The sequence below is a fragment of the Lampetra planeri genome, chromosome 47 (genome assembly GCF_965212315.1).
Source record: "Lampetra planeri chromosome 47, kcLamPlan1.2.h2, whole genome shotgun sequence".
NCBI classification, from domain to species: domain Eukaryota; kingdom Metazoa; phylum Chordata; class Hyperoartia; order Petromyzontiformes; family Petromyzontidae; genus Lampetra; species Lampetra planeri.
This window is the reverse complement of record NC_136153.1, coordinates 5,248,038-5,274,446: the sequence shown is the minus strand read 5'-3', so window position 1 is coordinate 5,274,446 and position 26,409 is coordinate 5,248,038. Positions and strand designations below refer to the sequence as shown.

Sequence of the window (26,409 nt, the reverse complement as noted above, 5' to 3'; positions counted from 1 at the left end):
CGATTGGATCACGGGAAGTGGGTTAAAAAACGACCGAAAGATTTGCACGGTCGTAAGCGCGCAAGCAAGCAAGCAAGTGAACTTAATATAAAGAATTTAAAAATACTTTTCTAGAAATTGTTTTGTTGTGTTTTTAAACAAAAAAGAAACATGACTCTTTCAACGTGAATTGCCTAATGAAGGTAACATTTTAAGTTGTTCGTATTAGACACCGCTGTAACACCGCAGCCTGATTTGTTCCTAGGGGCCGTCCATAAATGACGTCACGCGATTTTGGACGATTTTTGACCCCCCTCCCCTTCGTCACACGGCGTCACAAAAAGTCAGACCCCCCCCCCCTCAAATATGACGTCACAAAGCTTTGCCCCCCACAAAAAATAAAACATGCTTCAAATCGCTTTAAACTATTGTCATTGTCGTGCGTATTTAATGTGGCGCTGCACTCTGATGTTGTAGGAGAAAACATTTATTAAAAAGTCTATTTAATAAAGTAGAACGTGTTGTCAAAATTTATTTAAAGTTGCGCATTTTGATGTGACTTCACATTTCTCAACCCCCCCCCCCCATCGTCACACATCACAAATGCCTGACCCCCCCCCCACCCTAGGCGCGTGACGTCATTTATGGACGGCCCCCTAGGGGAGGTCTCGGGGCGTCTGTGAAGGCGTCCTCCGAGTGAGAGATGTCCCCTTCGTTCGTTGCGATGAGCTTCTCGCATTTTAGCCACGCCGTGTGAGACCCATTCAGGGCGGGGAAAGAGACGCCCGTGGCTGTAATGAGACGAGGTCACGACTTTAGGTTGCGCTGTGCAAATTGTAGCAGGTCACACGGCCTGCACACGCTCCAGGAGGAAGCAACAGCGAAGTTTGATTCTCAGAAGGAACGACGTGCTAAATTATTGTACAAAGAGGCCACTTTAGAGGAGAGGGAGCCAGCTATTGGGGATATTATGTACAGTGAGCTCTGTTAATTATTTAATGGCGATTGCATGGGTTGTTTTAAATAAAGTTAAGGATGTAGCCCAATATCACTCGTGTGGCCTTAAAATCACAAATGTTTGTTGGCTTCAACCCAAAATCAAATGTATAGGCTGTCAGTATGAGCCTAGCTATCCATCAGTCAAAGTGATGTTACTGTTGCCACAGATAACAGCGAGACAGAGTGACCACAACGAAAAGTGAAGTACATCGTAGGCCTGTGTACATTGTATTCATGTTGCCAGTGAATACAGATCAAAGGTGTTTGTGTAGGAGGGTGTAGGAGGGTATGTGGCTGTTATTGTTCAGTATGCGGTGTCTCTGTTGCCTTGGTTAATTTGTGGAGCTGATCTTTAATTGTTCTTTTGTCAGTGTCAAAGGGGTTGTGTAGTGTGGACTTGAGGGTCATGGGGACAACATTTGAGTGCTTTGTTGATTTGTTTCGTATTTATTTATGAATGACTACCGCTGGTAGACGAGGCAGTTATATCACTTTCACGGGAAGGCCAATATAACACGACGAGGTTGTTCTTAATTAGAACACCACATTTTGAATTAAACACCACATTTTTAATTAGAACACCACATTTTTCAGAGGTCACTCACAAATAGCCCCGTCTAGTGGAGATGTCGCGAACCGCCGCTGCTCAACTGTCGGAAGCGTGTATGTTGATTTCATTTTTTGTTCTTTTAAATCTTGCTTTTATTTTAAATCTTGTTGCTTTCATTTTAAATCTTGTTGCTTTTATTTCATAAATTTTTTTTGCCCGTTATCAAGCACCCCGCGCCCACTCGGCGGACCGCGTTCCCGCTGCTCGTTGGCCGCTGTGAACGCCACGTAGGGGGGGGAGGGGGGTGGTACGGCAAACGAAATCGTTAACGGGAGACGCCGTTCGTCCGTGTTGACGGTCAAATGACGTTCTTTTTGTGTTTTTTTAATAGCACTGGTCAACACAATTTTTCTGGCATAAGGTATTCCAACGGTTTTAAGGTAATTTTGGGGTGCTGATTCCAAATCTGGCATCAGTTTTTGTCTATCACATCAGGTTTTTGAGATATCAAATATTGCATTTTCAATAAAAACTGCAGAAGGAAAATATTAAATAAATGTGGATATCTACATAAAATGATATTATAAACACACTATCCTAAAAATACAGCACCATAGTTTAACACTAAAGCAGTCACTGACTCGCAACAACTTGCAATCATAAGTGACAGAGTTAATTTCGGGTAAAATCAATGAAAATGGGGTATGCCGATAGCATACAAATGAGATGTGATAAAAGAAATCTGAGATCAGATTTGGAATCAGCACCCTGAAATTAGTCTAAAACAGCTGCAAAAGTTCAGGCGATAAAAACGTGTTTTTTTGTTGACCAGTGTAGTCGTTTGCGTCGTTGTTTAGTGGTCGTAGTGGTGGTGGTGGGTCGCGGTCCGTTTTTCTGAATGTTCACCAGGTGATTGGAGTGGCCTGCTCGGCTGACTGCCACCCGCACTTATTTTTGTTCTCGAATGAGGGGGGTGGCCCTTGGGAGCTATTTGGGTGCACTTCAAAATCTATGTTTGCGTGTGGCAAATTCGTTCACTATGTTTATTTTCACTATGCTCATTAACTGTTAAATGTGTACACGGGTGACACATTTCAAAGTCGAGGTCTGCCGGCCACGACGAGAGGGTTTCATGAGAGAGAGAGAGAGTTCGTGTACAGCAGAACAGGGTGGTCCAGATGTCTTGTGACCCCCACTCCCTCCCCAAATAATTGACCCCTAACATTTGTTACCCGTTGCATATTTAATTGCTGTTTGAAAGAGCCCTTTAAAAAAAGTATATTGCGTTTTAGAAAATTAAATGGGGGGGTCACAAGACATCTGGAACCACCCTGCTCTGCTATTCCGCCTGCCTGCTCTGCTATTCCGCCTGCCTGCACTGCTGACTCGCCCATGCCGGAGACATTTGTGTAAATAAAAGAGCTTTAGAGCTCATCGGATTCATAAAGCAATCTGTTGCACATCGTTGCGCCCCGTGCGGGTCACAACACCAGCAACAGCGCCGCCTCGTGGTGAGAGCGCGCGAGTGCACGGCGCGCCCCCACGCAACCGCAGTAACCCGTGGCCTCTGGCGGCATTGACGCCGGTCGCGGGGTGGCGAGGGAGGGGGATGTCTGAAGCACATTTCCGCAACTTGCGACGTCCGTCCTCTTCCCATCACATTTTAATGAAAAACAATAAAATCCCCGTTTCGGTAGCGGGCAGAGAGGGGAGAGACGACGAGACGGCGTGGCACCCTGGGAAAGGGGGGGTGGAGGCGGCTCGGAAAATGATCAAAAAGTAATGTCTACCAGGAGTGGGGTTCGAACCCACGAAGACATACGTCCATTGGATCTTAAGTCCAACGCCTTAACCACTCGGCCATCCTGGTATACAGTGCTCGCTCCCGTACGATGGGATAAATAAGGTGGGCGGACCGCTCTTCTTGGTTGCTCATTCAGCACATGACAACAATAACAACGTGATGGGTGTTGTTGGGGGGGAAGGTCGTTGGGGAGCGCGCGCATGCGCACACGGCGACCCAAACCACCCCCCCCCGACCTAAGTTCGATTCCCGCTCACGGTCAACATCGGTGAAGATTAACCGAACCGCTCCTAGGTCGACTCAGCCGCGAACAAGAGAATATTTGGTGTGATCGTCGCCACTGGGGATACAAAGGCGGTCGTGCGTGGTGCTGGCCGCCACCTCGTGCGCTAACAGCACTTGCCGCAAAAGTCTCTTAACGGGGGCTATCTTCATCCCTTAGCACATGGTCTCCAAGCCCCGTCGTAGGTCACAGAGGTTGTTGTTTAATATCCTCCACGATTGTCAACGCCGGCATCAGCGGCCACGACAAATCCACTGCTGTATGGGTCACGGATGTTAACTACCTCGCCTGGTCCACAGGAGGTCGTGGGTTCGATCCCTGACCCTGACGCCTGCTGCTGTATATTTGGGGTTTGCGTCTCTCTCCATGGTGAGATGTTAACTACCTCGCCTGGTATACAGGAGGCCGTAGCATTGGTTCGATCCCGACCCTGACGCCTAATGTATATTTGGGATTTGCGTGTCTCATCATCATCACACGGTGGCTATGAGATGTTAACTACCTCGCCTGGCCTCCAGGAGGTCGTGGGTTCGATCCCTGACCCTGACGCCTGCTGCTGTATATTTGGAGTTTGCGTCTCTTTCATCATCATCATGTTGGCTTGGAGATGTTAACTACCTCGCCTGGTATACAGGAGGTCGTAGGTTCAGTCCCTGACCCTGACGCCTGCTGCTGTATATTTGGAGTTTGTGTGTCTCTCTCATCATCATCACGGTGGCTAGGAGATGTTAACTACCTCGCCTGGTATACAGGAGGTCGTGGGTTCGATCCCTGACACCTGCTGTATATTTGGGGTTCGCGTGTCACTCTCCCCGTGGTCGTGTGGATTGTTCTTGGAGTTCCCCCCTCTCCAGATTTAGAAAACTTTACTTTTATAGTATTTAGCTGTTGCTATGAATGTAAACTTCATTGAGCTATCGTTTGTGACAACCAGGTCGCTTCTGAACAAAGCGCTATGTCTTCTTGGTTCTTTCGGTAAAGTCACGTAGAATGGAAATAATAAAATAAAACATAATAAAATAATTCTCACGACGTTTCGGCCACAACGCAAGCAGCCGTCCTCAGGTGAAGACCAGGTCTGTCGGGGAGACAGCGACAGACCTGGTCTTCACCTGAGGACGGCTGCTTGCGTTGTGGCCGAAACGTGAGAATTATTTTATTATGTTTTATTTTATTATTTCCATTCTACGTGACTTTACCGAAAGAACCAAGATGAATCCCTGCAGTCACGAAAGCTTTAAATCGAAATTTAAAGCGCTATGTATACAGCTCAGCAGGTTCTTACCTGGTACAATAAAAAAACATTGTTTAGTTTATACTTGGCGATTTTAAGAAGGCTAAAGCTGTCGCTACCTTTCACGATATATCCTGCGATGTTCAAGGACTCGCGTCCTTTGATTTAATCGCTCCGTCTCCTTCCTTGGCCGACGAAGAAACGAACGTAGGTTGGACGTTTGATATTCGTTTGATGTTCTCAACGAAAGCATTTTAGCCACACCATTACAACTTGACTAGGATGTGAAAGGGGTGGTGAAAATGTGTGGTTGCTGTACCACTTCGCTGTGAATGCCAAAACAATCCTATAACGCGAACGATTTTAATCCCATTAAACATCCTTTAACACTAATGGCAAAACCAAAGCAGCTTTGCCACACCATTCCAACTGCAATATGAAGGCATCCATAATATAGTTTTTTTTGGGTTATATCGCGTAATTATATATATTGTGTCGTTAAACCCGCCACCACCCGACAGGCAGAAAGTGCATTGTGACCGAAACGTCGTGAGAATTATTTTATTGTTTTATTTTTATTATTTTATTATTACATTCTACGTGACTTTACCGAAAGAACCAAGAAGATGAATCCCTGCAGTCACGAAAGCTTTAAATCGAAATTTCCCATATTTTGCACACATTTTGGATAAAAAATAATTTAATGTCGCTGCCCCAAAGTGTTTGAACCACCGAAGTTTTGTTTCTTGGTATCCCACCCCCCCCATTAAGCCATTTCGGTCTTCATTTAACTGGCACTCAAAATCACTCAAGTTTAAGTATAATTTACCAACATAAATTTTTTTAGAATCTGTAAATGTGGAAATTGCCTTGATGTTGCCTGCCGGCCGAGTCGCCCTTGAAAAAATAGTTAATTAGCTGAATGGGTTTCTACTGGGCAAATAAACATTATGATTCCTTAATTGCATCGGTGTATGGAGGTATATGGACTTCCCGCCCACCTCAATTAAAAAAGCCACGTGGTTTCTCCGTCACGTGGACTTGAGCAGTGAGCAATGGCAGCGCCCATCAGCCACGTGCGCTTGTGAAGAATTGCAGTTCATTTAACTTTTTTACCCGATATCGCCAAAGAAAGGTGAGTGAATGGTGTGACTGTAGTTTTTCTTGTTTTAACGGATACGTAAATCGTGTGTTGTGTAACAATGTGTTAAATAAAGGTGCCATCCGATGCAGTGTTTCGGCCACGGTCACGGCAGATACACAAATATTGTATCTCAAAATAGCGTACTGTGCACCCACACAGAATGATTAACTCGTATTCTTTTACTGTATTCTCGAATTGTCTATGCTCTCAGACTATAGTTCACTTTAAGCAATGTATTGTCAATACGTCTACGGTTAACTTTTAACGTCTTAGTTTGAACGCTGCATATAGGCCAGGCACCCAGACTTATCCGGTCGATACAGACCGATGATGGCATAGTCAGAATCGAATCTTTACGTATTTTTGGAGGAATCCGATGAGCTATGAAGCTCTGTTTTCGCATGTCCAGCAGGGACGAGTCCACAAGTCGCAACAACAATACGGGCATCGATAGGAGTTCAAAGTAAAACAAAAGGTAAGCAAGTTACTACAAATCGGTACAAAATAAATAAAGCACACAAGTTAAACATTGTGTAAGTATCTTCTTGGTTCTTTCGGTAAAGTCACGTAGAAGGGAAATAATAAAATAATAAAAATAAAACATAATAAAATAATTCTCATTCAGACGCTGTCTCCCCGACAGACCTGGTCTTCACCTGAGGACGGCTGCTTGCGTCGTGGCCGAAACGTCGTGAGAATTATTTTATTATGTTATATTTTTAGTATTTTATTATTTCCCTTCTACGTGACTTTACCGAAAGAACCAAGAAGATGAATCCCTGCAGTCACGAATGCTTTAAATCGAAATTGTGTAAGTACATAGCGGCCAGCCACCATTTCGCCAACCCGAAGTATGATCTAACAACCCCGGAGAGGGGGAGGGGGCCATTATACTGGTAGGAACAAAGTGGACCAGACCACCAATAGATTATATCGTCCGTCCGTCCGTGTATCAACATCGCCCCCTACTGCAAACACTTGGCATGACCCTGTCCGACAAGATGGCCGCCCGCTCCCCCTGCGATCTGTGAAATAAATAAGATGGCCGTCGCTTCCGGCGAAACTTTAAACACTAGAATACAGTAATTTTTTCTTTAACTCCTCTATACCCAGTCGATATCCCTATACCGGTACTAAGTATTATTCCTACCAGCCCACCCCGCAGGGTCCTGTTCCAGCTGACAAACGGACTGCCACATCTATTAAGCTCATATATAGTTAATTCGTTGGGGGACCAGTGTATTTAATACAGCGTTGTATTCTAAAGTCGCCCATCGGCACTGCCCAGCGTGGTGAAGTATGGTCAAACAGACCTCCACGGCGTGGGGAGGAGGAGGAGGCTCTGTACACGTGTGGGACGCATCTCAGATGTGTCGTTTTCATTATTACACGCTTTTATTTTTTGTTGTATCAAAAAATATTGTAACTCAATTTTTACCAACTTCCCAATGTGCTATCGACTGCAAACTTGGTATACTTGTGTCATACTGATGACAATACTATATTCTATCATACAAATTTCGAAATATATATATTTTTAACATTTTGCACACTTTTTTATTTAACTCACTTTGTATTCCTCAAATCTTGTAACTCAATTTCAACCGTCTTCCCAATGTATCGACTGCAAACTTGGTATAGCTATGTCATACTGATGACAATACTATATTCAACATATTTTTTTTTTACATTCTTTTTATATGTTATGTTTTGGCTTGGGTCTAATTGTCCACGTTCAACTGATGTTGGCTGTAAATCACCACAGCCCCTTACGGTATGGCAAGCTTCGGGGCCACTTCCTGGAGTCATGGAGTTCTTCCATTACTAGTTCGGTACATTTCATTAAAGCGTGTTTACAAACAAGTTTTTTAAATATTACTTATTTAATGTTGTGTTCTCATCCACCGTACACCATAGCAGGATGACGTTTTATCCGTCACCGGCTTGCCCAGAACGTCAATTGTATGCCAGGGCCGTAAGACTCTGCTAAAACAACTTGAGTCGGCCGAATTCTTACAATTATACTCGATTATCCATAGTTAATTGAGGAACGGCTTCCTATCTATTACAGGAGTACAAGCAACAATGTCCCCTTGTCATAGTTGGTGCACCTTTAGTTTTTGACATGTCGGTCAACGTGGAATAGTAGACCGTATTATCGCTCTGGTGGCAGTGACGTGAGCATGCAATTGTATGGATGTTACTGTACTTATTTAAATAAGTGGAGACTTGCACCACGTCGTGGTCTACTTTGACATTCAAGCTCAAATGCCAAAACGTCGGTGGTACGACTTATTCTCGAGATATGGACAATGACGTTGAATTTGTGATGACCTGTTGAAGCTAATGATTATAAGAAGAGGTTTTACCCCTTCTGGCAATTAAACAGGTGTTAAGGTGTTAAAACACCAAACAGAAACCTTTTGCAAGGAATCAAGTCAGCATTAACCACACGTACTTGTGGTGGACATGCAAACAAAAAACATTTTCGGATATTAGATGCATCGTCTTTGAAACTGGTTGGTCCACACCAGAGGCAGCTTTCTTTAGAGCCTAGTCTCAAAGTGTTGGTAAGAAAGGTCCCATACCAAATAATTATTACATACCTTACTGCCCCCCCCCCCCCCAATTCTTGGAGCGCACATGTCACGTGTCTTACCTGATATACCAGGAGCTGGATACATAATTTGAGCTTTCTCCATCGCAGCAACAGCGGTACCACTTATTTGTGCCATCACTGACGAAATTCCCGTTCTGCAGTCGCAAAATAAAGCAGTTTGTTTTTTGACACAACTCATCAGCCGTCTGGCCTTCTGGGAAATGCACATTTCAGCAATGCTTCACTGGATTCGACATTGAATATCTACAGGCTAGGCAGGGTCATAATCCATAAGAGGTTTTTGGGTTAGATCGCGTTATTTATAAATGTGTCGTAACCCTCCACCACATGACACGGCCAAACAGTAAAAAATGTGTCACGTTTACAAAGGACAAAATAATTAATTTATCCCACTGGTGTGTTGAAGAGTGAATCAATGCAGGTGAACTGTCAAGGTGCTTGTAGCAACCCGTTCTGCAGGAAAATGGGTCTTTTCCACAAAACAAATGGATACCCAACGCAGAATAATCATGGAGTGGAAAATGTTAGTAATAAAATAGTAAAATGCCTCCATATATTTTTCTCCACCTTCAACAAAAATGATGCAAATACTTTTTTACACAACCCATCCGTTGTCAAGTTCACTGCTAGTCCATGTTTCTGTCGATGCTGTACCATTTGTTAAACCTGTGTTTTTAATACATTATATTTTCTTGAAAATGTACCTTGACAGTAGCTGTAACATGTACTGTCAAAACGCTTAGATGCAGTCATTGCCAATATGAGATTATAGTGCACTGTTGAAAATGTATATGCAAGTAACTGAAGGTAAATTCTATTTGTATGTAAATAAGTATCGAACTCAGAATTAAAAGTGCAGTTTAGATGTGAAAGCTATAACGTTTTTGTTTATGCATACAAATGCTTTGGTCTAATTCCAGGAGATCATGGATCCTCTGCCGCATTACTGTTACACCTACAACTTGAGGAATTTGATGTGCTTTCCTCTCCACGAGGCGCCGCAGGAAAGAAGCTCGAACCACGATCACGTCACAAGTTGCTTGAAACGTTCGCTCCATTACCCATCGGCTTCGACTAAGTACTCCCATCTACACTTGCCGCATAGGCCGCAGAGCGTTCGGGCCCTGTCAACGGAACCTGCGACGGCTGCGAGTTCAGCGGCCCCAGGCAGCGCATCGCAACCTGACAAAATGGTGGCCATGAACACGAGTACCTTAACTGATCTCATGAAATCGGTTATTAACAAGACGTTTGAGCTGAGCTGCGTGGCGGCGGAGGAGGGTAACCGGCCCGGATATGGTGCCTTTCAGGGGGTTCCAATGAACCCGCTAGCTCTGCAGACACACCCTTATCCACACCAGCATCCAATGGCTGGCTTTGTTGGGCAAATTCCTCCGCAGATGCAAAGCAACACTCCAACCCTATGGCAGCAGCCCCCGATGTATTACCCATGGCAGGGTTTGCCTCCCTGCGTTCCTGCGCAGAGCAGGACTTGGACGGCACTGGGTAACAGATTTCCACCTGGTTACTCCTCTTCAACATCCGCCTTCTCACCCATATCGACATCATCACCGCACCTTCAAGATCATAGTGCTCAGCACCAACACCCACCTGGTGTTTTTCCTTTTGGGCCCCCGCCACTTTATCCTGGGCCCCCCCAAGTGCCCACATCTTCAACAGTAATGCCAAAGCCAGAAATTCCAACAGGTGTCAATGTGCAACCCACAGCCACGACTGCACCAATGCACATTCCCATGTCGATGACCCAAAGCCATTCCGTAACCCCGCAGACGGTGAACAGAGGTCACTCTGCACTGCCACTGTATGCTGGTTATGTAGGCGCAAGTGTAGGTTTGGATGTCCCTTTGCCAGCCTTGCGTAGCACCATACAGGAAAGCAAGGATCCCAGACGGAAAATTGCCAAGTTCATCGCGGCTGAACGGAAGGAAGAGCATTCCGCATGCACAAGCCATAGGAAAGATTCGCTGGCAAATAAGTCCCGTGATGAAAAAGCACCCAATCAGACCACAAATGTAACAGAATGCCGAGTGGCCCAAGCTCATTCGAGCACAACCTTGCATGCAACCAATAGGTCGTTGGGAGAGCACAACAAAGAACCCACTAACTTCAGAAAGAAGCGTTTGTTAGCACTGTGGGATATGGAGCTTAAATCTGCCGAGCCACAAGGGAGTTTGATCATTGACAGCAGTTGTGGAGACTTGCCAGGTCAAGGTGGACACAAGTCGATATATTTAGGCAAGCGAATGAAGAAAATGAATTTCTGCAGCAGCGTTCAATCAGAAACTGCAGAATCACAAGGCGGAAAGGAATCCCCTTTGGCTTGCTTGCCTGAAGCAGTACTTGATCCGAGATTAGAGGCCAATGCTGCAATTGCTGCTGAACCCTTGGTTGCAGTGAAGATTACCGAAGGTGAACAAGTTGAGGCAATGACCGCAACTCCAGAGGCCAAATATGTATCTGCAGGAGATTCTGAAATTGGATCAAACCAGAGTGTAATGCAAGTGGTAGAGTCGAGTTTCACGCATAATCTGGAGGAACAAGTAGCAGCAGCCACAAGTGAGCAACATAATGCAGCGAGTGTGGTTTTTAAGATCTGTGATGTATATTCTGTGACGAATAGGGAATATGATACATTGCATAAAACTAACATTGGCAACGATTATTCCAAGACAGAAAATGAAAGCTCTAGTGCAGCAACTGAAACCATTGTAAATAGAGATGCTAGAACCACAATTGTGAATACAGATGGTGTAATACATCCGTTTTCATCCGGAAGTGATATGTGCAAAGCTCAGACGGATGATCACGAGATGCAATTGTCTACTGAAAGTGAAATAACAGATTCTATGTTGACGGAAATGTTTCTGAAAGCACGGTCTCGGAAGACCAAACACTCGGGTGAAAGTGGCATCAGCACTGGCGATGACGAAAACTGTTCCAAGAGTAAAATCCCCAGAACAAAAATTAAAGGGAATCAAAAACGCTTCGGTACAAATCGCCCTAAGGACCGTGTTCAAGAAGTAATCGTTGACTCTGACATAATTGTGAAAATCATAAAGCAAGAAGATGCAGACGCAACCGATGGGGACGAGCCCCCTCTCCGCCGTTGTGAAATGGATGTCGAAAGCAGAAATACCCTGGCGAGTCTTTTGAAGGTGAAGCACATTGGGCAACTGGAGGCGACTCGAGGCGATGCCGATTGTGCGATTGCGCGGTGTGTCGGTGACGGACGGGGGGGAGCATTGACGAGAACCCCGCAACCAAAGCGGCCGGTCAAATTAGAGTGCTCGAGGAAATCTTGGGTCCAGCCATTCGCGTTAACAGTGATGAACCATTTCCGTGGTTTTCAAAAGCAGGGGCTGGAGGCGCAGGCAAAGGAGTGGGGGAAAGCAAGCCGAGAAATCAAAGAGGAACCCTCGTTTGCAATGAGCCCATCGACCCACCGGTGAGATGTGGCAGTATTTTTGACATGTAAGAGCGAGGCCGATTGGTGAATATCAGCCCGTGAGTGTAAATACACTGCATGCCTGATGAATCTCTTGCGCTGATAACCTGGTGTAGCTGCCGGGCTATGTCCATTGTTCTGTAACAGCATTTTGCAAATGTTTGCCATCTCTTAAAATGTTTTCATATGATAGTTCCAGAACTTTATCGTCCAAGTGACGTTTGCGTTGAGTTTTGAAGGTTATTAAAAATATTTTCTCTGATTTTTACGTCGCATTCATTCTCACACATTTTGTAATTAAAGCATGTGATATTCATTTCAATTCATGCAATTTTTTTGCAGAGTAATATTTCAATGTTCGCCGATGTGTGTTCGGGTCGTACCACGTGTTTTTTGGTATGTCCGAGGCTTCTCTCTGTACGTGCGAGGAGCTTCAGAAAAATTTAAATTCAGTTCCTGAAGCTCTCAAAGTCTTCCGTTCTGTTTCCACTCTCTCCCACCTCGGCATCTCTGGCACCCACCTCTTGGCTCAAGTCTTACCCTCTCACACATCCTCAGTCTGCGTCAATCATTCAATCAGAATCTTTTGTTCTGGAACAATTTGATGGACTATGATGCTCTTTGTTCATATATCCAGTAGGGGCTGGTCAAATCCAATCAGTGTTCCGCAGGGTTCAGTTCTGGATCTTTACCATTCTTTATATTTGAATCTTTTATCTCCCGCTTTTCGTCATTAAAAAATGCCCAAATCGTCTTTTCCTTCATTGACCCCTGACCTTGCCTGTCGTATCTTTTCCTGTATCTGGTTGTCATCCAACCTAGCATGGCGCTTTAATCGTGTTTCTCTGCAATCAAGGTTGACAACGGCAGAAACACTTGTCGGATGGTTATAGCTTTTGATTTGTTTACAACAGAGACAATAGGCCGATTGCCATTGTAATGTCAGGGATTCGTGAGCAATATTAAAGCACTAATTATTACCTCGGGCATTCCCTTACCCAAGTTTTACCGTGTGTTCTTTGCAACTATTTTGTTGCCAAAGTGTGATTTCAGCCAAATGCTTTGGTAGAGCGTATGGCTGCTGCTGATGAAAACGTGGTATAATTTTTTTGTGTTTTCATTAGTGTAGACCTTGTTATTGCTTGGCATCTACATAAGAAAGCCAGTTTGGATATTGCTATGGGAACAGAAAATACGTTTTATATACTGTTCTGTCTTTCATGTTCGTTCCACTTATAAAATTAAAACTTGCGATTTTGTGCTTCAGTATATTCGTTGTGTCTTTTAAGCAAACGAGTTTTATTTAAAATAAACTGGGTCATTCTTGTAAAACGACTTACGGCTGTTTCTTACCAGTGCCAATGAATACAATTAAACCAAAATGAATACAATCAAACCATAAAATGATCCAATTTTCAATGTCATATGTTTATTGACTACGCGCATATTACACGGCAAGGTATTTGTAACAAAATAAAGTGAATACTGCCATTAAAGTACACGCGCACGAAAAAAGTGTGCTCTTCATAAAACGGCCTTCATCCAAAATGATGCTAATCGTTTACAAACCAGCTGTGAACAACACCTACAAGTTTACCTGTTATCATCAACCACGGACAATCCACTGCTGGACGAAGGCCTCCCCCCTCCTCCCCTCCCAAGTCGCAGCCACCACTTCTCGTGATCCAATAACGTAATAATCTACCTGGAACCTACACACACATATACTGATGTTGGTGACTTCATGGCCGACCTCTTAGCGATAGAGAAATCTGATATTTGTATTCCATTAAAAAGGTACAGCACAGCTGAATGTATGTCATTTAGAACATCGCCGTTATAAAGTACACATTAAAAAAACCCGTGCTTGTTGGGAAGTGAATTCTGACATTTTTTTTACATAAATGCGTAGCTGTGAAGAAGCAATAGGTATTAAAAAGTAAAAAATTGGAGTGCATCGTACTATAGGTAACAATTCACTGGTTCCCAACCTGTGGTCTGCAAGGCCAATGTGGGAAGTGGTTTGAAAAAACTTCCAGACACTACGATTTAGTATTTTTAAGTTTTAAAACTACGCTATTGGTGCAGTGATCCATGAACAGTTTTTGAGAGTTGGCTATAGTCCGTTGGTCCAGAGAGGTTATTGGGACCGACAGATAATTTTAAAAGCCTACTCTAAAACACATTCTGGTGTAGTTTTCGCAGCCAATGATTCTAAATAAATGTTGGTTCGGTCCCTTGTATGCAAGATGGTCACATGTTCATGTGTAGATATAATCGGGGTTTCCCAAACTTTCTCACAATCCACATCTTTCCAGTTTTAGAAATGTTAAGCTCGCCAATCGATTTAAATGAGCTCTACATGAAGTTAAGACATGTACACACACAACACATGTAAGATGGCTATCGCGATAATTAAAAGAGAAAAATTCTCACCACGTGAGCCCTGACCAAATTACCCAGAATAAAACTACTTGGAACGTACACACATGTTTACGAAACGCGAACTTGGAGGTACAAAGTACAAGGTCAAGGTTCTTCGTGTGCCAGTCTGAACAAGTGCGATGCCTTCAACAACCGACTCCTGAAGGTAGAGGGAGTTTAAATGCTTCCTACGTGGAGCAGGAGATGCTGGGAACAGCCACACACAAACTCTGTTCAGCCAGGACAACCCCTGGAATGTCCCTGATCTCATCAGACCTTAGAAACTAAGCAGGGTTGACCCTAAATTAGTGCTTGGATCAATGACCACCATGCAGCAATTGTTTCCTGCTGTGGTTGTCCCACCTGATGACGGACGCTTGTGTTGCGCCCGAAACGTCGCGATTTAATTTATACCTACATGACTTTACTGAAAGAACCAAAGTATAACAGGTATTATAGGATGTGGGTTTTTGGTGGGCAGCAGAGGTCAGTCATTGTACTGTACACCCCAACACCCATGCGTTTACCAACCCACTGACCGGCATGGTGAAGTATGGTCAAATAACTTCCACGATTCGCACAGCATGGGGAGGCCCTCATCCAGCAGTAGATTGGCAAACGGGCTGTACTTATATACACACATTTACGTGATGCTTAGAATTCATTAGACGCATGCAACGATGAATTTGTATTTGAAAGGTGAACTCAGAAAGATGTGCCTCGGTATGTCATTAGGAATGGTATTGCGTAAAACCTGAGTAAAATGTGTGGCTGTGTTCGTGTAAAAGCCAGGCAGCCCTTAGAGTATGAATAACCATGGGTATCTATAGCTGGGCCACCCTGTACCTAAATCACGGTGGCAAACAAACTTGCTCTCCAAGCAGGTGGTTCTGCGGCATGTGGACTTTCTCGTTCAAAATGACAAATAAAAACACTTCAAAGGAGCGACAAAACAAATAAGGGACTGCATTGGCCACTCTGTGCAAAGGGGCAACACAAAATATAACAAACAAAAACCTCCACACTTGTTTACAATGCCTTGCAAAGGAGCAATAAATAGCAAACTGAAGTTTCACGTGACAGTCTTCCTTCAGAACCAAATGCTAGAGGTTGCACTTTATTCTGGGGATTTGCAGGAAACTTTGTAATTTTGACAGAGCTAGGAAACCGTTTTAAGTTGACTGCAGAAGTAGTCTACTGTTATTCGACAGCGAAATATGGTGTATATGATCGCCAACGGTGGGAAGGGATGCTGCTGCCTGAAGTTAGTGGACCCAGTGGCCTCCGTAAAGGGGTGGGAGAGGGGAAATAAGAGACGCCGAATAATTACCATGGCTAATATCAGTGCCAAGAGACATACGGGACGAGTCTTGGGCCTCCGTTCAGTGGAATCAACTTTAAATGAGTAACTGATGCAGGGTGAAAACATCAGCACTGGGGAGACGAAGGTGGCCAGGCATGGCCCTGGTCACACCCACCCCCTTTGTGCACTTTGAACCCAGAGTTCTGAACGGACCATCCAGATGACCAACAGAGATGACCAACAGTCACATTTATCCTCTCCATAGAGGATAAAGTGCGACCTACAGCTATCCCTACCATCTCCATCTGTTCTGAAGAAACACCTTCACGCAAAACATCAGCCACTACATATTTTTACATTATAAGCAGTGTTAATGATTTATGTGGTTGAGTTTTTGAGTTGTAAATATAACTTCAAACGACATATAAAATGTAAAACTAATGAACTGACATAAATCCATGACTTTGATATCACCTTACTCAGGGGCTCCACAGAGGATAAAAATAAAAGTGTACATGAGCCAATTGGCTTTACAAGTATGAAATACATCTACAGTTGGTTAAAATGAATGTAGGAGTTGCATGCAGCCATCATGTGAAGGTTTGAAATCAATGCGTTCGTAGAAAAAATTAGGCTGCTTAGGGCAGCGACGTGGCCGAGCAGTAGGGCATCTGCCGGATGTTGCAGGGGTTTGCGGTTCAAGTACAGTGGTCACCCTGGTTAATACTGTGGATGTATTAACCATGAATACGCACCCATTTGCACTGCAGTGGACGTTAAGTATCCAGGTTTTTTACGATCTAAATAATCGACATTTGAAGAATTACCTGGGTATAACGCTACCGCTCATTCTACCACTGAGCCTCCAAGCTGGATTCGCCGACTTTATCTGTGAAATGGAGCACTTTCATGATAGCCTTGCGCGATAACAAAAGGCGACAATACTAAACGTGCCAAATTATTAGCAGAAGGTACAATGCGTTTGTTTTGTTCAGGAACACCAATATGGTTCCTTGCAAGGCATGGTTTGTCTGTGAAGTCCTGTGGTCCCACGTTGAATTACAGACAGTTTCCTTTCATCATCATGCGACAGTATTTGTGATCGCGTTAAATAACACACTCTTGTTTTCTGCAGAAACACACACATTCTCTGTTAGGTATGAATAAAATAAATCGTAACAAACATGCTAATCTCTTTTGAAACCCGTTTGAGTCTTTATCAAAATATAAAACGTTAATCGGTAGACCTAAAGGAAATGTGCTCCATCTGCAGTTTGGTCACTGATAGTTTTAAGTCTCTATATTTTTCATATCTGATACAGTGTCAAGTGAACCAAATTAGTGCTGTATTTTTATACTTCAGTTTAAAATAAACACGTTCTCTGACCAATTTAAATTCAGTATTCTAGCCAATATGCCGCAATTAGAAATAACCCACCAAGCAGCTTGACTACAGTATGACTTTTCACCCCGTGTTCTTAAGATGAAAAAATGCAAGTTTCTGACGTTGCTCAATAGTGATGAAAACACATGATTAGAGTTCAGACGATTAATCGATTACGTGAATTATTTTACTAAAAGTTTGCAATTGACTATTTGTTTCATGGTCCATTGCTTGGGCCTCTTTAAAAACTGGGGCTACCCCCACATCCTGCCTCCCGAAGGTGGGAAACCCCCTACAAGCCACAACCAGCGTGATGTGGCTGATGATGCTGACGACATCATCACCTCTCGTCCAGAGAGACACGTAGGAACAGAGGTGCGACTTTTCCCCTCCCAACGATTTTCGTGTTGTTCGATTAGTCGAGTAATCAAACTCATAATTGGACCGATAATTAAATGATCAGATATCCCATATGGACTGATCTTCACGTGACGACTAGGGTGGTCTGTTGATGTTCCCGATGAGTCCTCAGGTGTTTGTCCATGCCGTGGGTTATGTGGGTTGGTTTTTTAGTTGAGAACGTCATTGGACTCGCTGTTGGGAATGGGACGCAGGACCAGTGGTGGTAGTGGTCGTCCCCGAACATCTGTCGGTAAAAAAAAAATGCAACAACAACAACAACCGGTATTATGTTCTGGCCTGAGGACATCTGGAAACACACGGTAACATTTTTTTTACTTTGGGGCCATTCATATTATTGGTTCTTTCGCTAAAGTCATGTAGAAGGGAAACAATAAAATAATAAAAAAATAAAAATATTTATTGTTTCATAAAAATATGAAACGTAAAAATATGAAACAATAAATACATTTATTTCTTATTATTTTATTGTTTCCCTTTTACATGACTTTACCGAAAGAACCAAGAATATGAATCCCTGCAGTCACGAAAGCTTTAAATAAAAATTTGGGGCCATTTCCGAGTCAGGGGTGACCAGCCCCTCCCCACCCAGGCCCTCCAAGCACGACGGACAGACACAATAATCCCCTGTGGGCTGGTGTAACCAAGATGTTCCTACCAGTATTATTTATTTTATTATGTTTTATTTTTATTATTTTATTACTTCCCTTCTACGTGACTTTACCGAAAGAACCAAGAAGACAGTATTATCTACTCGGTTATGTTATTAAGGATGCACGCCACAAGGCAAACTGGCCTATTTCTAGCGACATCCAATAAGTGAAGGCCACGATACACTCGGGCAATTCGAGAGGACAGCAATTGTCACTGGCAGCGTGCATCGATCAAAACTTGGCATGGCAGATAGAGTTGTGTCTTGTCACGAAAAACAGAGTGGAAAAGTGTGTGTGATTAGAAGCTGCCGTCTTAGTTGCCCACTAGGGGGCGCAGCGATCAGATTTGTCAAGAATTGGGCGAGTGAATTTACATTGCATATTGCAGGGGTGGGGAACCTTTTTTCTGCCAAGGGCCATTTGGATATTTATAACATCATTCGCGGGCCATACAAAATTATCAACTTAAAAATTAGCCCGTTATATTTGGTCAAACATTTAATTAACTCACCCCTAATGCGATGGCTGGAACTGCTTCTCTTTGGTGAGGCGTGTGATGTTAGCTGCTATTGATGATGTTGCTACTCGCAACTGCTTTTCCAGGTTTGCTCCTAGATTTATTGAATTTCGAGTCCCGCCTGCGGTTGCCGTGGCAGGGCCAGACCAAATGATTTTGCGGGCCTTGTACGGCCCGCGGGCCGGACGTTCCCCACCCCTGGCTTATTGGAATAAGCGTTAACGTACGTCTCTTTGGTCAATCCACTGCTGGATGAGGACCTCCCCACCGCCGTACGGTTCGTGGCAAGATCATTTCACCATATATCACCAGTGCCGGTACCGATGGCAATTGCCAGTGACGATTGTTTACGACGTATTCCGTGAAACTCTCCGAACGTACGGTGATATCTTGACCTTTCAAGAGCAGGCGACGCCCATTTTAATTTTCACCCTGCTTCATGCCTATTTACCCCGCGGTGTAACGTTACACGGTGGCATTACAGGTCGAGTTCAAGTGCAGTGTCCCATGACTGGGTGTGGGAGCAGCACAAGCTCACCTGGAGTGGTCGTGTCGTAGTTAGCGCTAGCGCTGTGCTACGAACACGGCCGCCCCGGTTCGATTCCCGCTCACGGCCAATAACAGCGGCGAATATTTGAACCGGTCCTGGGCCTTCCCTAGGTCGACTCAGCCTCAAATGAGTACCTGGTGTGGTGTGTAAACATCGCCACTGGGGAGCCAAAGGCGGCCGGGGGTGGTGTTGTTATGATCACTGTCTCATTGTTTTTATGGCTTTATTTTGGTGATTTTCGAAAAGTTTTTTGGTTTGGCCATGTTTGTTTGTTGTAGTACAGAGTTAGATTGATGGCCTTAATCTAAGTTGTATTCTGGTTGTTGTTGTTTGACTTGCATCCCATTGGGATTTTTGCACACAGCGTTGGTGTACGGTGCTTTTTCTGCAATATTTTGCTGTCTTTTCTTGGATTTTCTGTTGGCACATAGTCACTTTAAGATGTTTTCTTGTTCATGTTTTTGTTTTTTGTTTGTTGCGGTTGCACCCGATTCAAGAGCCGAATGGCTCACAGGGCTATACCTAATAAATTAACTTGAACCAACCCCCTCGTGTACCGTTCTGCCTTTCATAGGGTGGTCGCCAACAGCACTTGTCCCAACAGTCTTGTTAAGGCTATACGGGAGATCTTTGTTTGTGTTTTGCTGACCTGAAGAAGTAGTAGTGGCCGTGAAGGCGGTGGTGCCACCCTCCGTGTGGTCGTCCAAGTTGGCGGGCTCCACCTTGTTCCGCTTCACCTTCTTGCGTTTCTTTTTGGGCTTCTCATCAACGCCTGTGGAACGCCATCAACAATTACACTCGGTGGAAACAAGCCCTGAACGTCGAGTCTGTAAGTAGGAATATCCGAAACACCAATTGGCTCGGATGTGTCCAATGTTAACATTACAAATTGTAACATGAACATGTTGAATGCATGTCACGTACGCAAATTTTAAGAGCATGTTACATGTAATTGATTGCTTAAATGATTGGATCGCTCAGCTCTACATATTACTCACCTGCACATGCCCAATCACGTGGTTTACAGGTAGTCCTGATGAGTGCTCAGATGCTTTGCCATGATGTGGATGGAGGGGGACAGGCCTGGACTTTTTCACGTTATCTGATCAGTTGAGTAATCGAACCGATATTCGGCAGAGTAACCAATTACTTAAATAATCGGACAGCCCAGCTGTAAACCTCTCGGAAGCCTTGGGGTTTTGCTCACTCAACAACAGAAGCATCTGTGAAATACTGGACATCTGTGAAAAAGAGCTTAATAGCTCATCGGATTCCCCCAGCATACATATTCAGATTCTGAAGTCTTGCAGCGTCGACGGCGTGAACGTACCGGCGCTGGTCGTGTCGGTGCGGTCGGTGTCGCCCTCCGAGTGTTGGAAACGCGCGCTACCGCTCGCCGGTCGTCCCACCTCGTCCGCGCTGTCGCCCAACGTGGGGGGGCCTCGCTCCCCCCCCAAGCCGGGCTCCGCGTTGCCCGCAGCCGACGTTTCCTTCTCCTGCAGCACCACCTCGCCGTTGAGGGCGCTCGCGCTCCTCTTCGCCGTGTCCTTCTCTCGCTTCATTCGATCTTCGTTCTGCGCGGCGGCGGACGGAGCGGTGGTGACGGCCAGTTCGCGCGAGTTTATACACGCACGTGTGAGATAACACGGCGGCAGTAGCACAGACCCACTCGTGCACATTTCGCACTTGCGATTAGCGCGGCTGGCTACGTACGGTGCGAAAGAAGTTCTACATACATACACATGTACCAGTGCGTGTATGTACAGCCCCTTTGTCAACCCACTGCTGGATGAGGGCCTCTCCACGCCGAGCGGGACACGGGGGTTATTTGACCATACTTCACCAAGATGGTCGGTACACGTCTAGCAGCGAAGGCCTGAGTGTATCATGGCCTTCACTAGCAGGGTTGGTGAGTGTGGGGAGCATTGACGTGGGGGGAATATAAGTACAGTCCAACAATCGATTTTGCTGGATGACCACTATGTAGGACAGCCCTACAGCAGCCTATGACACCAATTCAATATCCAGGTTCAACCCTGCCTGGATACTGAGATCTGCTGAGATCAGGCACATTTCGGGTGATTTTCCATCCGTGATAGATTTGTGATTACATCTCAAAATACTGTAAAAATAATGTAATAATGTTTACAGAACTTTGTCAATACACTGTCGGATGTAGGCCTCCTCATTATGTGTCAGTCATGAGGGTAATTTGACCATACTTCACCATGCTTGGCCGTGATAGCTGGTGAAGGATGCGGGGTAGGGAGCAGGATATCACTCGCTCCTGATGATTGCCGTGGCTGGGAATTTAACTTAGGTGGCCAGGTTCATCGCAAAGTGAGGCACTACTCCACTCCATGAGAATAATGCAATTTATTTATACAAGAAATACCCATGACGTTTGCAGGAGGGTTGTGCATTGGGATATTTTTAATGTGGGATGAAACTGGAGCACCCAGGAAAAACCCACACATATGAGGAGTCACAAACCCACTTGCTGTACTGCCATCTCTAAAAATGGGGGGGGGAAATGCGCATCTGGGGAGGTAGAGAGATGGATGTATTTGATTTGCGTTTATAGGTGACCTCGTTTTACTTAACAAGTACGTACCTACGAATAGCATCTACTATTAGTGCGGCTGGCTACGTACGGTGCGAAAGAAGTTCTGCATACGTACGTACAACTAACAAAATTTATTTCTTGAAGTTAAAGTGATAGGATTCTTCAGAAGTTTTAACCTGAACCACACGCCTTCCTCTGGGAGTTGTTGCCAAGCAGGTTTAACATCAGTACACTATAAAACACACTTGATTTATATAGCTATAAAATAGCTTTAATAAGGAATTGTTATACAAGGTGCAGCCCTGTAATTACTTGCTCAGAGACCTCTAGAGAGGATATTTAGCCTACTCTAGTACGCTGGTCAGTCGCCTTGGAAACAGGTGGGAGCACCTATCATTTGTATTATTTTTTATTTTACCAGGTAAGGCCCACTGTTTCAAAAGCGACCTGGCCACAACTGATAGCTCAACGAAGTGGCTGATCGTGTGCAAAATACTCAAAACGCATGTTTCTAAATGTGGAGGGAAAGATCCACGCGACCATTGGGGGAGAGAGAGAACCCGCAAACTCCAAATATACAGTAGGCATCAGGGTCGGGATCGAACCCACAAACTGCTGTATATCAGGCGAGGTAGTTACCCTAAGCTCCAAATTAAGTATGAGGTAGTTACCATCTCCACGGGGAAAGAGAGAGGGAGACGCGCAAACTACAAATATACAGCAGGCAACGTCAAAGTCGGGATTGAACCCACGACCTGCTGTATACCAGGCGAGGTAGTCAACATCTAGCCACCGTGGCACCCCAATTTATTGCGCAGCACGCCGTGACCTGCTGGGTGGACAGAGGTGGTGGGGGCGATTATTTAAAGAACCCTGCACCACAGTTTTAATTGCCGCACCGGGAGATCAAAGCTGCAAACTCTGGGTTGCAAGTGCAGTTTGCTAACCATTACGCCATGACAGCATAGTTGCTATAAGGATTAATGAACAAGAAATGTTCTCCTTTCTCTGAGTGACATCTATAGACTTGGGGGGGGGAAAACCCAATTAACATTTTGGCACATTCTACTTGTAGATCAATTTAAATGCAGATTAACAGGAGGCAGATTACATAGAGGTGCTCGGTTAAACAGAGCTGACTGTAATGTAAGTTTTGTGATGCTCAAACGAGCTACTACAGCTTGTCTAAATGTAGCTCATCAAGCAGCTGGTCGGCATATAGAGATTTACATTCATCAATTAATATCGATTTGTCTCCGAGTTTTTTCCGGGTACTCGGGTCTCCTCCCACACGAAGCCAAATGCTCAGGAATGGAATCGGCCAAACATCCTCAGTGCAGGACCCTTCCCAAAAAGTCATGGGCCTTGAGAGAGTCAGTGAGACCTTCTTAAATACAGACGTTACATAATGAGCACGATTATTGCGCTCATTGATCGAATTGGGCGCGTATGAATGTATGATTTTCAATCGGTGGCAATTCCATGCGAACAAATTTGCTTCCGGGGCGATTTGTGCACAAGACGGAACACCTACGGCAGCACAAACAAGACCGTACGGACGTGACGGTGCAAGAAACGAGACGCACGGTACAATTAATTGAATTGCGGGCAGGGGGTTTGGCAAGGGTAACCATTCCATAGCTAGAAACCACAAAAGCAAGTTGATATAGCTCGGTCACCTGGGCGATGACGTTCTCAATCGGCTGGAAGGGGTTTTCCATCACCTCATTGCCCTCGTCCCCCATCACAGATTTCCCCTGTCTCTCCGCCTCTTCGCGTTCTTGCTGGTCCCTGAGTACAGCACACACGCCACTGCTCGTTCACACAGAGCCCCAGCTCCTGCACACGAGCCGATTTAATCGCTCCGTGTCCACGGTTGATGTCCTCTCAGGCGCGTTCCCTTGTTTGGCTAACACTCCACTGTTAGTTGAAAAATAAGAATAATTGTAATCAGTGTGTGTGTGTGTGTGCTACATGCTCTGACATTACCTGCTATGACATTAACGATATAGAACAAAACCTGAGACGTTCGCAAAGATGTACGAAAAGATGCATGCTTGGGATTAAGATGGAATGAGCAACACATGAAATCGAGAACATACGCAGCTTAATGAGATCATCCATAGTATTAATAAAAGTAAGTGGCCTTTGGAAGGACATGTCACGAGAAGGGATGACGGACGATGGCTAAGAATAATAACGGGGTAGCAGCCAATGAATGGAGCGCATCCAAAATGATGTCCACGTAGGCGACGGATCGATGAAGCCAGCTCGTGTGCAGCTTCTGGGCGGAATTGTTGCATCGCAAAATTGTGAGAGGTGGCTTGAGGAGGACTTCATCCAACAGACAACCAATCATGGCCGCTACTGCTGACGATGATGATGATTATCAATAATAATGATGATCACCGCAAGCGCCACCCACCTCTCCTGGCGAACCCGCAGGACCCTTTCCCTGCGCTCTTTGCGCTGGGCGGCCTCCTGCGCGCGCTGAGCGGCCGTGTCGCGCTCCACACGCTCCTTGAGCTCGGCGTAGTCGTGGTTGATGGTGCGCAGGATCCAGTGCAGCCCGGTCACGATGGCGCGGTCCTGCTTCTTGCCGCTGCCAACCACGGCCGAACACGTCTCCTGCCGTGGACGAATTCCCGGTACGTGTGTGAGACCGTTGGTTTCGCTCGCTCGTGGAGCACTGCTACTATAACCTTATTTTACACCAGGGACGTGCGGTCAGGGGAGGCAGAGCCTCAACTGTCATACACTCCAATGAAAATAGTTGTTACGAAAAAAAATTCCACTGATCTGTGTTATAAATGTCATTTCTGTACGATTCCAATTATTACAGAGAGATAGTTACAGGCACGCGCTTATTGTCCGCGCAACATCCAGTTTCTGAGGGGTTGCGCAATCAGAGGGGAGGCTGAGCTCGTCGCTGCCTCACCTCTCGTCTCCCTGTATTTGCAGCGGAGCTCCGCAGATTTGGCGATTTTGACTATCAAAATTATTGGAATCATACAGAAATGACAGTGGAAGAATCTACATTTTCATGTTATAATTTTTTACTTTTCGTAACAGCTATTTTCATTGGAGTATGACCGGTGAGGCTGTGCCTCCCCTGCCTCGCCTCACCGCACGTTGGGGGTGTGTCTTTGTAAGCCAGAAAATAGTGTACATTTATCTCTGAGAAGATGTGTTTTATACGAGTTGTTCAGAATCATGGACCAGAAGACAAGTTCTCCATAGCAATGCGTCACAACCCAGAGGACAGAACACCACCAGAAGCTGCTCAGATTCATCTTCCAGAAGAAGAGCCGCTGCTCTATTTAAAGCAGCTCGTTCATAATCATTTTCTGGAAGATGGTAATCCTTATTACCATATTCTCCACAAAACACAGTTCTTTTCATAATTATGCCAACATTTGGTGGTGGCTTTCACTTTCTAGAGCATCTTAAAGTCCAGATAATACGAGCACTACTACCACTGTTGAAACCGTGTAGCTACCAAATGTCCTGGTTTGGCCGGGAATGTCCTGGATTTTTAGAAAAGGCTGTCTTGGTGTTGCAAAGCTTCACTGCAAAATTTTGACTTAAAACTTTCGTGACTGCAGGAATTCATATTCTTGGTTCTTTCGGTAAAGTCACATATTATTTTCAAAATTAAATTTTTTTAATTTTTTTATTTTATTTAGCTTCAGTGCAAGTTAGGATTCTGTCCCCTGTTTAACATTTCCTTGCCTTCTGCGCAGGGGCGCAATGACCTATTCCAACGGGTGGGCTATGCAAGATGCGACTGTGGGCCCCCCTCCTTTCTCCCGACTCACTTTTACTGAAAAAGCTACGGATGGTTTTAACCCGCGTACAATCATACGTAGGCTATAACTAAATATATGATTTTAGTTGCACCACGTATTGGGTTTAGATGAAGACAAGTCTCACAGTGACGATATTTATAAAATATTTAAAGGTACAATACTCGAAATGAAGTTATCATGCATCTTGCTTTCGAGCAAGCCCATCAGTCTCGGATTTCCTTAAAGGAGGTAGATCGTGCAACTTTACGCTCTATTGATATGATAGTCAGATGCGTTAATCAAGCTTGGTCCATGGTAGACCACGGGTAATTTTTTATGAATATATATTTAAAAAATTAACACTTTTAACTTATTTTTCTGTTGATTCGGGCCATCCTGTGGCCGACTGCGCCCCTATGCGTCGCATAACGCTGCCATGTACCTCCCCTCCCCCCCCATAGTTGCGCCCCTGATCCTGCTCAAATCAAAGAGCAGAGCTACCCAACTAGTGGGTGTATTTAGCAGGGGAGCAAAGCAGGGCTTGTGAGCAATGGACAAGGGCCAACATTAGAAAGACGGAGGGAGTGGGCCACCTACTGTGGTGGGTGGCGATAGCGGTTGAGCGGTTGTGGTTGGGCCTGACAAGTTGAGCTTCCCGGAAACATAGTAACTACTACAACGAAGCACATCCTTTTCTTAGAATCAAGTAAGAGCGAATGCAAGCT

General features: G+C 44.8%; 1 protein-coding gene, 1 long non-coding RNA gene and 1 other non-coding gene across 3 annotated transcripts in view; 1 reads left to right on the top strand and 2 right to left on the bottom strand.

The window, feature by feature from the left end:
* Positions 1–3,315: 3,315 nt before the first annotated feature.
* Positions 3,316–3,398, bottom strand: TRNAL-UAA (transfer RNA leucine (anticodon UAA)). Its single transcript has one exon. It is a non-coding gene; the product is annotated as a tRNA-Leu (tRNA).
* Positions 3,399–5,857: 2,459 nt separating this feature from the next.
* On the top strand, positions 5,858–13,345 carry LOC144733530 (uncharacterized). The gene is made up of 3 exons (XR_013588374.1): positions 5,858–5,984; positions 6,403–6,468; positions 9,534–13,345. It is a non-coding gene; the product is annotated as an uncharacterized LOC144733530 (long non-coding RNA).
* Positions 13,346–13,486: 141 nt separating this feature from the next.
* Positions 13,487–26,409, bottom strand: part of ARL13B (ARF like GTPase 13B) — a 49,033-nt gene continuing 36,110 nt past the window's right edge. The window contains exons 6-10 of the mRNA XM_078615475.1: positions 24,322–24,524; positions 23,576–23,687; positions 20,661–20,904; positions 19,980–20,102; positions 13,487–17,836 (exon numbers count right to left, since the gene is read on the bottom strand). Coding sequence (XP_078471601.1) covers positions 17,760–17,836; positions 19,980–20,102; positions 20,661–20,904; positions 23,576–23,687; positions 24,322–24,524 — 759 coding nt within the window. The 3' untranslated portion in view covers positions 13,487–17,759. The remainder of the gene's footprint in view (positions 17,837–19,979; positions 20,103–20,660; positions 20,905–23,575; positions 23,688–24,321; positions 24,525–26,409) is intronic.